The sequence below is a fragment of the Hemitrygon akajei genome, chromosome 2 (assembly GCF_048418815.1).
Source record: "Hemitrygon akajei chromosome 2, sHemAka1.3, whole genome shotgun sequence".
Taxonomy (NCBI): domain Eukaryota; kingdom Metazoa; phylum Chordata; class Chondrichthyes; order Myliobatiformes; family Dasyatidae; genus Hemitrygon; species Hemitrygon akajei.
The window spans coordinates 166,480,698-166,494,135 of record NC_133125.1 but is presented as its reverse complement, the minus strand read 5'-3'; the positions used below and the strand labels follow the sequence as shown (position 1 = coordinate 166,494,135).

At 44.9% G+C, this 13,438-nt stretch overlaps 1 protein-coding gene across 2 annotated transcripts in view; it reads right to left on the bottom strand.

Moving 5' to 3' along the window:
- Nucleotides 1-709: 709 nt before the first annotated feature.
- Nucleotides 710-13,438, bottom strand: part of ddah2 (DDAH family member 2, ADMA-independent) — a 69,094-nt gene continuing 56,365 nt past the window's right edge. For both annotated transcript variants that reach the window (XM_073031752.1, XM_073031760.1), the window contains exons 5-7: nucleotides 12,497-12,616; nucleotides 10,429-10,572; nucleotides 710-2,518 (exon numbers count right to left, since the gene is read on the bottom strand). In XM_073031752.1, coding sequence (XP_072887853.1) covers nucleotides 2,408-2,518; nucleotides 10,429-10,572; nucleotides 12,497-12,616 — 375 coding nt within the window. In that variant the 3' untranslated portion in view covers nucleotides 710-2,407. The remainder of the gene's footprint in view (nucleotides 2,519-10,428; nucleotides 10,573-12,496; nucleotides 12,617-13,438) is intronic.

Here is a 13,438-nt window from a genome sequence, read left to right as displayed (position 1 = left end):
ATCTCGTGCACCTCTATCAGGAATAACCACATTTCCCCCCCCCCCCCCACCCAAGCCCCCACTCAACCCTGCAAGCAAATTAAACATATTTTTCTGTCACTCCACGTTAAGTGGGGCAACCCACCCCATCTGGGTGAATCTCCTCTGCACTCAGTCAGGTGCAATCACGCCCCAAGTGGTAACCAGAATGGCATAGTGTTCCCGCCTTCAGCTTACCTGTTGTTTTATTAACTTGTCCCAACATTTCCTTGCTCTTAAATTCTGCATCCCACAAGTAAGGGAAGCATCCTGCCTGTCCTCCCACTAGGCACTGCTGGAATATGATGGATAGCAATGGTCTCCAGCCACTGCCCCACCCTCCCATAGGCGAATCCAAAACTATGGGCATAGGCATAAAACAATAGGGGCAACTTTTTCCACGCAGAGGCTGGCAAGTTGAAATGGACTGTCGGAGGAAGTGGTTGAGGCAGGTACAATCATTTCATTTAAGAAGCTCCTGAACACGGAGGAGCCGATATGGGCCAACATTAAGAAATAGGGACTGGCTAGGAGGGCACCGTGGACTGGTGGGTGGGAGGGTGTGAAGAGTGTCTGTGGCTGTTTTACTGAGATGGGCTGTACAGTGGTGTGTACAATTGACAAGTCTCTAGTCAGAATACTTAGACCAGAATAACTATACACTTGTATTCCAAACAAAGGCAAAAGACAGTTATATTCTGCATTTTTCATTTTTAATTGCTTACAAAAAGAGTGAGGAGGAATCAATACAAAAAATGGTCAAAGCACCGTGTGATTTGCTCTTCCCCAATGTGCTCCCACAGAACGGAGGTGTGACATGATACATTTTACGATGATCGGGCTGCAGCGACGACAGGAATATCCCGTGTGAAGACTGGTTTCAGACATACAAGCCAGCTTTGGCGAAAGTTCAGTCCAGTACTGGGAGAGCACTCGGAGTTTACATCTAGTCTCACAGCTCGAGTGAGAGGCCATTTCAGCTTCACTGAATGATCCTGGGTTTGGATAACAAAGGAAGACCCACACACAAGCTGGATATTTTTAGTTCATCAAGCAACATTATAAGAAAGAATGCTCTTCTTCTAACGTTTGGTTAATACTCGCTGGCACAAGGGTCATGAATAAGGCCACAGAAAAGTCAAGCGCCCGACTAACACATAGCACACATTATCCCTTTTCGGAATAAAGGTGGTTCTGAACTTCTGACCCGAGAGGTTGCTGTTGCATCTGAAACGAGGCGGGAAGCGGCGACTGCGGGAACCACTGACACCTGCTGGCAACACGCGGAACAGCAAGCAGCTGCCCCCTCTCTCTAATACCCGTTGCTGCAAATGTCAGTGAGGAGTTGGGGCCAGGGTGGTCAGAGGGAATTGCATTACCGGCATCTGAGCAGGACTTGAAGGGGTCAAAAATACAAGTCTTAGTATATTTGCATCATGTTGTGTAGATTAGTTGACCCCCTCACCCGAAAAGACTCTCAGCAAATTAGATCAGAGAAGGTAAGGAGGATGCCGTCTCCCTGCGGTGTTAGATACAAAAGCAGCTTAAAATACATCTTCCTTCAAAACAGAAAGACGGAGATTTACCTGATAACAATAGACATCGCCTTCTGGAAATAACTGAAGGGGAAGATAAAAAAAGCCTTTGTGGAGGAAATGCCGTCAACATCTAAAAAAAACTCGCGAAAGGACGTATTTCGACCTTTTCATTCAATCATTTGACCCCAAAATATGAAATGCAACAATACGAACATTTTAAAAAGAATATGAACGTTGTGTTTCAATAGTATTAGCATTTTTGGCCCGTTGTTTAAAGAGCAGGGTTGTGGTGAGGTTCCAGGAATATCACTGATTCTTGACTCCCTACATTCCACAATACCATGCTCAACGCGCCACTAACTGAGAGAGGTGAGAGTAAACTAGAGCACTCCCCTCCAGCTGACCAGAATGTGTGGTAAGAAATGTGAATTAGATATTGTCAAGCACTTCGGTATTTTAAAAAAAAATCTTAAATAGAAAAGTCAACAGGTTCCTGAAAGCCACCAGGATCCACATTTCCTGACGAAGGGACAATGATCATATCCCAAATAATTTTCAGAGCAAAAGCTGCAATTATGCAGGAGAACACTAGATGTCGCTGCACTGCTTTCTCCAGACTTTCCCCACATAATACAGCTCTGCTCAGTTGCCCATGGGCTGGGGCCCGGTCTCTCTCACTCTCTCTCTCCCTCACACATACACACACACACACACCTTAGAGTCAGGGATTTAAGGGGGAGGAGCAACAGATTCCTGATCCAAGCATTCCAGTGCATCCAATCATTCAGAGCCAATTCTATTCTATTCCACAGTTCAGCCAAGGCTGAGAGGCCTTAACTGGGTCCCGGTTCTTAATACTTCTTATTGATCAGAATGCAGCAAAAACTGAGGGCGGCTCCGAGCTTTGCCACCTCTGTACAGGAGGCTGGTATTAGCGTGTAGTCCGGCAGCTTCTGGAAAACCTAAAGAACAAATAACAGTATGAGAAGATGGCAGCTAATAATCATTTGAAACAGAATTGGCAGAGGCCCTCAATTAAAACACCTTTCTCTGGCTTACAAATTACAATAAGTGAGCATCTTCAGTCATAAGCATTTCTCACCCACGCCCATCAACTACGCCACACCCTGTGCTCCCACCATCCATCTCCAGGGGTTGGATGACATCAGCCATTGACCTACCAACCCAAGTTCAGAGGTGAGAGTAAACTAGAGCACTCACAGTCAGAGAACATGCAAACTCCACTCAGCCAGCACTGTAGGTTGGGATTCAACTGGATCACTGGTGCTGCAAGCTGGTGACTGCACCAGCTACTAGCAATGTTTGCATTAGTTCATCCTTGGGGAGATAACCAACAATATTTAACCTGAGCCCCACCCTCCCTTACTCAAGAGGATGTTGATGTAGCACCATCCATGGCAGGAAGGAAAGACCCCAACTCAATGATCTGCAGTCAAATAAAAGGTGGTGGGAGCACCCAAGATTAGACAGGAAGAGGAGAGGAGGGAATCACCTATTGTATTGGTATCTGACTGTACATTATTGTTGTGGTTCTTTCCCCACAGATGGTGCTAAATATTGTAACAAAGCGGCTCAAATGAAATAAATGTTAGTTGCCTCCCCAAGGACAAACTAATGTACGAATTACACACACTAAATGCTGGAAGAGCTCAGATCAGGAAACATCTACAGAGGGGTTTGGGCCAAAACCCCTCATCAGGACTAGAAAGTGGGGGGGGGGGGGGGGGAGAGGAGAAGAATCCAAGATAAGGTGAGAGGTGGGTCAGTACAAGCTCGATGGTGATCGGTGAAGCCATGTGAGGTCAGTCTGACTTCATCCTCCACATTCCTCTGCCCGAAGTTGATGCCAGTCCATTCGAGCAGAAACCCAGGTTTCTGCACACAGCAGCACTGTGTCATGGCAGGAGTAATATACACACCAGGTCAAATGGTCAAGAACAAGATCCTAGACTCAAGATTGTTTCATGTCATTCCCAGTACTCAAGTGTAAAGGAGAACAAAATAATTGTTCCAGATCTGATACAGTACAAAACAAATTAAGGACAATTTAAAAAAATATTGTAAATATGCAAGACAGCAGATATACGTTAATTGTATGTCCATAATGTGAGACTAAGCTTACATAATGTGATTGACAGGAAATAATCAAGTAGTGGTGGAGCTAGTGAGAACACTCTTCTCTAGATATAGAACTGGGAAGCAAGCCACAAATAAGTTAGAAAAAAAATCATAGTCTGCAAGTTTTTGTTAAAAGTCAGATTCCAGCACCCTCTCTAGGTAGTGGATTCCAGATGTTAGCTTTGCTTAAAATATTTCCCATTTCCTTTCTCGATTTTATGCCAAACTCTAGCCTGCCTGGAGTTAACTCTAGGCAGGCCAGGGTTGCTGTCCTCCCCCACCCCCCAACTTGCTTGCACTGTTAAAGTCCCTCAGGTATCCCCTTTAGCCTTCAAACTATTTTCCCTTCAGCTCCAAGAAAGTTTGAAGTTATGATAGAGTTTTGGGATTTTACTGTCATGCAGGCAACTATCCAGGAAAAACAGTTGGAACAGATTGCAAATATTACTGCTTCAGAATACATCAGGCAGTTCAACAGCATGACCAAACAATTTTACAGACAACTAAAGCAAAACAAAAATTTAAAAAAAAAATTAAAGCCCCACTGGCTGCAAACTATTAAAAGGTTGTTAATCAAACTTCTACACTTCTAAAAAAAAATGGGTCACTAGTGTAAGTTTGGAGCTCATCGCTTCAGCAACAGGGCAGTGGGCCTGGAATTCTGGGATAGGGATGTTGAATGCACTGGGTACATGTGCCCTGCACTCCAGGACTTCTTTGCCTACAGAGCTTGCCGACAATTTGAGGCACAAGAGGCCAGTGAACATGGCTCTGTTGGCAAGCATCAAAGGATGGAAGAGAAGCTGGCTCATGGGCACCCGAGGAAGTTTAATTGAATGGATTTTGAAAGGTGCACAGTGTTAAGGGAGAAAAATGCACATTTTCATAGCTAGAGAACTACAGAACTAAAACAGGCCCTTCTGCTCATCTATTCCATATCAAACTATTATCCTCCCCAGTCCCACCAATCCACACATTAACATAGCCCTCCATACCTGCATCCTCCACTTCCACCGACAGTACCTGGGGTGAAGTTCCCCTCTCAGGTTCCCTTAAATATTTCACCTATCGGCCTTAATGCACAACCTTTGATGGGTTCTGGTTTAGTTCTTCTGTGTCAAGACTTCACATCTTCACAAACATGGTTACCTTAAGCTACACAGAGGGCCCCTCTAGCCCCCACCACCCACAGCCTGTACACTTCTTTAGAACTTCCTCTCTAGTAACTGAATGCAGTTGAAACCATACACATAGAGGTTGTTTTCCAAGCCAGGCAAGTCCCTCTGGAAACAAACTTGACTTGCAGTTGTAAAATGGCTTCAGAGAACTGCATTATTTGCATTTATGTCAAAGTTTTTCTCTTCGGCAGAAACAATAAACCTATGCAACCCCCATAACCCTCATCCAGTAAGGCTGGTTCACATCTTCTTTAGTCATTCACTCCATTGAGGCTATGCCAGTAATGACACTCATTTGCCCTGTAACCAACTCTCTCCCTTTAACTGCCACAGCCCTCCTGCAGCTCACTGACACAAGAAGCGGGTTAGTGGTCAATTAACACCAAGCCTGCATTTGATTGGGATGTGGGAGGAAACCAAAGCACCTGGGGAACCCGTATACATGTAACACCCTGATTCACATTTTTACTGCTATGCTACGCAGTCTGTTCTGCTTTCAGCCTGTAAGGGATGCTGAGGAATGTGCGTGTCATCCAATTAGGAAGGTTGGTCTTGGGTTTTTTATGGTTCAGCGGGAGATGAAGATAGAAGATGCTGAGGAGAACCGGCTGTGGGATTCAACCCGGTGGGTTACAGTGACTTGATGGAGCCGGGCGATGAGATTGACTGAGGATCAGTGAATGTGAATTTTGGGAAGAGTTGAGCTCCAGCTTGTGCACATTTGACTGTTTAATTATAATGGCCCCTTATTCTTTTATTTTCCCTTTACTAACCCTTTAGTTAAGTTAAAATTCATTAAGAAATAATTCCTTTAATCATATGCAGTGCGCTGTCTGTTGTTTCTTGGCACTGAGTTGTAACGGTAGCAAATTACACAACATCCACACAAACCGGGGTTTGGGGTGGGAGAGCCGCCTGAATCTCACGGGTTTGGCGGGACTGGCGAGTGCATTCCCTATACATTTGCAGCCAAGGAGGCTCAGTGGGGTTTCACACAGAAAATGCAAACTCCACAGACACAGCACCGGGAACATGCAAACTCCACAGACACAGCACCGGAGAACATAGACCAGTACAGCACAGACCCTCTGTACCAACCTTTAAGACCTACTGCACAATCTACCCCTTCCCTCCCACATACGTAGCTCCATTCTTCTCTTCTCCAGATGCCCAAGAGTCTATTAAAAGCCTGTAATGTATCTGCCTCCACCACCACTCCTAGCAGGGAAATCCCTGCACCTTTGACATCCCCCACTATTCTTTTACCTTAAAATTAATGCCCTCTTGTATGAGTCATTGCTGCCTGGAAAAAGGGCACCAGCTGTCCCCAATCATTGCCCCTTATACACATCTTAAAGTTATTTCCCATCCCATTTGGGCTTGGATCTGGATTTTGCACCTCATGCCAATGCTTTGGCCTTGCACCAAAAGCTCATTGACATAGAACTGAGATCATACCCAAAATTTCTTATCCCAGTCCCAAATGACCAAAGCTGTGGCTTCCTAATTCTGGACAGCAGCTCAACGAAACAACCTTGGTATCTACCCCATCCACCCCCATCTGGTTAACGGAGGAATCACCTTTACTTCCATGGAGTTTAGAATACAGAACTCTGCTTCTACACTCAGTGGCCATTTAAATATGTACTGTACACCTGTTCATTAATGTAAATATCTAATCAGCCAATTACATGGCAGTAACTCAATGCATAGAAACATACAAAAATGCACGAAGAGCTTCAGTTCTTCAGACCAAACATCAGAATGGGAAGAAATGTGATCTCAGTGAGTTTGACCGTGGAATGTTTGTTGGTGCCAGATGAGACAGTTTGAGTATCTCAGAAACTGTTGATCTCCTGGGATTTTCATGCAGTCTCTAGAGTTTACTGAGAATGGTGTGGAAAAACTAAAAGCATTCAGTGAGCGGCATTTCTGTGGGCGAAAATGCCTTATTAATGAGAGGTCAGAGGAGAATGGCCAGACTGGCTGAAGTCGACAGCAACAGTGATGTGCAGAAGAGCATCTCTGAATGCATAGCACATCGAACCTTGAAGTGGATGGGCTACAGCAGCAGAAGACCTTAAACATACATTGTGGCCACTTTATTGGATTACAGGAGGTACATTAAGTGGCCACTGATTATCCATCCATGGCATGCAATTACTTATCGTCAATTCAATTCACACTCAAGTGATTTGGTAACTGCATTTTACAGCATGTTTGTCAATATCCCATGCTGTTCACACTCCATATTGTCATCTGCAAGATTTCGAGAGCACTTATGTACAGTCATTATGTTGCTGCATAGTTTAAACATTTGTGAAGAATTAGCCCTAGCACACACACACATTGTGATATGGTGCTGATCCAACACTGTCTGGGTCACAGATGGCTGTTAACTTGCGCTGAAAATATGCAGCTTGGACCCTCACTTCTAACAAGCCAATGCTTGGCTTTGACATCCATCAAAAACAAATGGGCTGATTCAAGCATGCAGACTTGGGAAATGGAAGCTTCCTTTCAAACAGAGGGTCCGTGCTTCCCTGTGTGGCACAATAGTGTCACTGCTAGCATAAAGCTTTAGATACTCGCAATCAGGGTTCAATTTCACATTCTCCCCATGACGTTGTGGGTTTCCCAGTGTTATGATTTCCTCCCGCATTCTAAAGGCACATGGGTTAGGGTCAGTGAGTTGTGGACATGATACATTGGCACCAGAAGCATGGCAATGCTTGCAGGCTGCCCCCAACAAATCCCTGGACTGTTGATCATTGACACATTTCACTATGCTTCAGCATACATGGGCCAAAAAGCCAATCTTTATCATTAAATCTGTTCTGCTGCACTCCTAACTAATGCCAATGTTGCACAGAGGGTAGTAGGGAAACAGCTTGGCAAACCATGATAATTGTTAATTACTATAGTCGTGTCAGGGAAGGGCATCCACAGTGAAAGGTAGGACCCTGGGGAGTGCTGTAGAACAAAGGCAGGGAACAAAGGTACACAGGATCCCAGGAGCCATTTTATTTGCCATATGTATTTACATGCATTTGTAGTTTGCTCTGGTGTTGGTGTGATGGGCAACAAAAATACTCAAGAGTAAAGAAAGTACAACAATAAAGTTAGAGATTAAAGTACAGATATGGAATAACGTGCATAAACAGCAGCATGTAAACAGCATTACAGAGGGCAGAGCTTAGGATGATGGTGCCTAAAGGCGACTTCTTTGCTTGCATCTTCTAAACCAGCACCATTTCTATATTTAACATACTTTTTCCTTTCTGGGTTCTTTTGAAGACCCTGACCTGGAATACCATGCTGACTTCGGCTCTTTGTGAAAATGAGACCCGCTCTCAGGGTGCCAGATTTTCATGGCTCTGGAGGCGGGTGAATTTGAGGTCGGTGCCACCACAGAAAACTGCTGTGTCGTAGGAGTACAGAGAAGATTGAAAGCAGTGGGTTGGCTGCTGGCTGTGTGTGCAGAGACCAGAGATCTTTGGGCACAGAGCTTGGAAAAAGCAACACGACAGACTTTTAACACAGTAGATCAGCAAGTTGTTTTGTTACATCTCCCCTCTAGCTGTGAAACGGGGACACCTTTTCTCCCCCCTTGTGAGGAAGAGAGAAAGCCTGTGGTACGTCGAATTACCGGGTGAACGAGTAGTCTTCGGGGTACTGCAAGTCTGTGCCTTTATTGATGCTTTGCTACATGCTTGTGTGCTCGGTGGAGGGTGTGCTAATGATTTTTTGCTGGTGGGGGTGTGGTTTCATTGCTTTGCTGCTGTTTATGCATGGGGGAGCTTTGGGGTTCTAACATTTAACTGGCGTTCATTCTTTGGGGCACTTGTCTGTTTTTTGTGGATGTTTGTGGAAAAAAAGAATTTCAGGATGTATATTGTATACATTTCCAACATTAAATTGAACCTATTAAAAAGCAGTTTTAGGTGTTTACAGTATCGTGACAGAAGTAATAAGATAAAACTTTCTCTCCCAAAGGAAATTATTGTTGCAAGGTTGCTCAGTCAGAGGGTAGATAGCTAAAATGGTTCACCAGATTAACTGACTGGGGAAAAGCAACTTTTGAGGTGGCTCCCAAAAGTGACATCACTTGTAGACAGGGTAACCAAGACTGCATCTGGCACACTGGCCTTCAGTCAAGGCATTGAGTATAGGAAGTGGGACATCATGTTGCAGTTGTCCACAATGCTGGTGAAGTCACACGGAGTGTTATGTACAGTTTTAGATAGGAGAGATGCCAACAAGCTGGAGAGGTGAGATTGTTGCCAGGCAGCTGAGTTATAGAGGAAAGCTGGGCATGCTGGGAATTCATACCTTGGAAGTTATGTGGTGACTTAAAAGGTGTACAAAATCGTGATAGGTATAGACAGTGAATGCATGGCAATTTTCTCCACTAATGAAAGAACCACTAATAATCAAGGATGTTCATTAAGCCAGAATTTCAGCTGTGGAAACCAGCTGTAAAAACCACAATCAGGCATGCAGAATGCAGCCAATGGTGGGAAATTACTGATCAACAAGTACCAGGACAATGGGAGAGAATGGGGCCTGGGCACCGAGTTCAGACAGATTGAAAAGATTAGATTTCCCCCATAGGACCTGCCTGACCTGCTATGTATTTTCATTTGTTTTTGATTGGCAGCATCTGCAACGCTATTGATAGTCAGTAACTGAAGTGTCAGGAATGGCAAGTTCATGAGCTCCTAAGGTCATCATAGCAGGGATGCAAACTGTCCAACTCACTCAGAGATGCACAGACTTAACATTCAACAGTGAACAGTACAAATGACAGAGAACACTACAACATAGTCAGGCACTCAATTAGTTTGGCAAAAGACTGGACCAAAGCCCATTCCCAATCCTTTCTACCTCTACAATATACTTATCCCTCCATTCTCTGCATATTCATGAGCATATTTAAGATACCCTTTAATTCTTCCACTCCTGTCTCTGGTAGTGCAGTCCAGGACAGGCACTCACACATCTCCTTTGAATCTGTAATGGATGCCCTCTGGAATGAGACATTACAATCCTGCAGGAAAGACTCTGCTGTCTTCTCCATTTGTACCTCAAGCTTATAAATCTGTCAAGGTCTCTCTTCAGCCTCTGCCAATCTGGAGAAAGAACAGCCCAAGTTTGTCCAACCTCTCCTTACAGCACATGTGAATTCTGATGGCATCCTGCTAAATATGTTCTGCATCCTCTCCAAAAGCTTCCACACTCTTGCTATAGTGGGGTGACCAGCATTGAATGCAATATTCCAGATGTAGCCCAGAGTTTGTAAAACTAGTTTTACAGATCTGCAGAATAACTTAGACTCTTGAACCCAGTGCCTCAACTAAAGGCAAGCATACCATATGCCTTCTACACAACAGGTCAGCTTGGCAACAGAAGTCATGGTGATTGGACACTGCTGCTCATTCACAGCTCAGTAACAACAGGCTTTGATACACCCTCCATTATCACCTCCTCCCACCCAGCCCCAGACAGTGGATGGTGGAAGAGCCCAGAGGGGTCACATAAATACATCCACTTACTGCAGAGCTTTCTGGAAATTCCTCGGCCGACCGATGCACCAGCGTATCAAACTTGTTAGCGACCCGCACGTAGATGCAGTTGGCTGCAACGTCATCCGGCACAGTCAGTTTTTCGTAGGTGAAGTCTGTCAGTTGCTCCATTGCCTGCCAGAAAGAACACAGCAGGGATTCTTTCCTCTCCTGGGCCAGGAGTCACAGTAAACCATCCTGCCAAACATCCAGGGCATGCTCCAAGTTTCCTGTACATTTCCCTCAAGATATTCATTTTGGCCTCCCACCAGCATTTATTTCTCATCCCCTAATTGAACTCGAGGCATGAGCTGGAACAGAACGGCATTACAACAGGCCCTTCGGTCCATCTTGTGCTGAAACAACTCAATGCTCAACTAAACTAATCCCTTCTGCCTTTGAACCTGTTCCCTCTTACCTCAATGCATGCCCTCCAGTATTAGATATTTCAACCATGGAGGTGAGGGAGTGGGGGGCAGGGAAGATATCTGTCTACTCTATGCCTCAGTCTTGCAAGCCCCAAGGTGAAGGTTCTCAGGACTATTGGGGAGACAGTTGCAAAGTTTAGACCCAGTGATGATATATGCTCAGTGGCCACTTTAATGCAAATATCTAATCAGCCATTCCTGTGGCAGCAACTCGATGCATAAAAGCATTCACTCACGAAAAGGTGCAGTTGTTCAGACCACACATCAGAATGGGTTGGGATGTGATAAGTGACTTTGACAGTGGAATGAACTTCGGTGCCAGATGGGGTAATTTGAGTATCTCAGAAATTGCTGATCTCCGGGGAATTTCCACAAGGTCTCTAGAGCTTACAGAAAATGGTGTGTAAAACAAAAACAAATCCAGTGAATGGCAGTTTTGTGGGCAAAAGCACCTTGTTAGTGAGAGATCAGATTCAAGCTGAGAAGGGGGTGATAGTAACTCAAATATCCATGTGGTACAACTGGTGTGCAGAAGAGCATCCCTGAATGCCCAACATGAACCTTAAACTGAATGGGCTACAGTAGCAGCGGACCACACTACATTACCTAATAACATGGGCACCGAGTGTATTCCAAGTCATATTGATGTAGAACTTGAAGAATCTGTAGACAGTGGCTCTCCTTTGTTTATTACCCTCATTCTTGGAGATCACAGGGTTTGAGAGTCATACTGAGACATACTGTTTCTGTGAGTCCTCCAGCATGGGTCTCTTGGGCCCATCAAGTCTGACTAACAATCAAAACCCATTGACACAAACCTCATTTTATTCTCCTCACATTCCGCTCTTGTCCCCCAATGCAGTACATTTTAATGGGCAACACACATTGCAGTGGGAGCACCAGAGGGGGCAAATGTTCAGGATGGTCAATGGGCCACTAAGCACAGGATGACTCTTATTTCTGTACCCCTCACTAAAAGAGGGAGTACAGAAGCCAGGTTGCAGCAAGTCTCATTTACAAGCATCTGATGATTTCTAATTGGAAGCTAGATGCACAAGCATCCAGGAAAAGGGTGGAGATGGACAACCAGAAATCAAACTCGCACTGCAATGAACTACAGTGCCAACTGCATCAGGATGTGCTATGGGTGAGCTAATGCAAGGGTGACACTGTAGCACCTGGTACTGTAGGAGATTGTGCAATTGGTTTACAGCATCCCCAATCACTGATCGGGTTTCGATTCCCGTTACTGTCTACAAGGAGTTTGCATGTTCTTCATGACCATGTGGGTTTCCTCCTGATGCTCTGGTTTCTTCCCACATTCCAGAGGCAAACAGTAGGCTTAGGGTATTTTGGACATGTTATGCTGGTGCTGGAAGCATGAAGACACTTGTACAATGCCCTCAGCATGATCTTTGAACTGTGTTGGTTTCTAATGCAAAACACTGTATTTCACTGTGTTTTGATGCAAATGTCAGAAATAAAGCTACTCATTAATCTCTTGAAGGACATTATATTCCTGAATCTGGGGATGAAAAGTTCAGATTTATTGTTGTACTGGGGGAAGAAAGGGAAGGGTGGATATTGCCAGAGTGCATACAGCAGTGCCCACCCCCTCTGACTTGCCTTACCTTGATGGTCTTTCGAGCAAGGTCACTACTCCCAACAACAATCGTGCTGGGACCACCCATGCTGCAGAAGCTCTTGAGATGATGAGGCTCAGGGATGCGCACCTCAGACACCGTGAAATCCTGAAGATACCAACAGACAGAAGAGTGGGTCTTTGGGTCAGTTGCACACCAAAATTTAAGTTGGAAACCTACTTTCAAGGCCAATGCCCAATGTCAAATACTTTTGCAATACTGAAAGTGTTGCACTGTTGAGGAGCCTTACCAGGCAAGATCCACATCAGTCCTTCAAGTGAGAGATTTTGGAAAACATCACCCAGCAACACTGGGCAGAATAGTTATCCTCAAAAATATCCATAAAACACAAGAAATGCTGAAACACTCAGGTTAGGCAATGCTTAGGGGTAAAAAATCATGAAGGGACTCTGCCTGAAACGTTGACTGTTTATTCCTCTTCATAGACTCTGCCCGACTTACTGAGTTCCACTGGTGCTGTGGGTTACTCAGGCTTGAGAATTTCATAAAGTAGTGTAGCAGAGAAGTGAGGGTAATGGGGAAATAATGGGTTAAACATGGTGCCGTCAATCTCAGTGTGTGGATGAGTCATTAATGCTGTAAAATCTACACATTGTAAAATGACAAATACCGATACTGGAGAAAGGAGCTCCCCACACGTCTCCCCCCCCCCCCCACCCCAACCCCATGAGTAATCACTTCAGTATCACATTGCTTTTTATGGAAGCAAACTGGCTGCCCATTTCCAAGATCCAGTTAAGGCTTTCTACCCAGGTCCCAAGTAGTTTGTGATCCTTTACACCCACGACTGTACTGCCACATACAGCTCCAATCTGCTGATCAAACTCCCAGATGAATTGACTTTGATCGGCCTCATTTCTAGCAGTGATGAGACAGCCTACAGAGGAGAGGTTGACACCCTGACAGTGG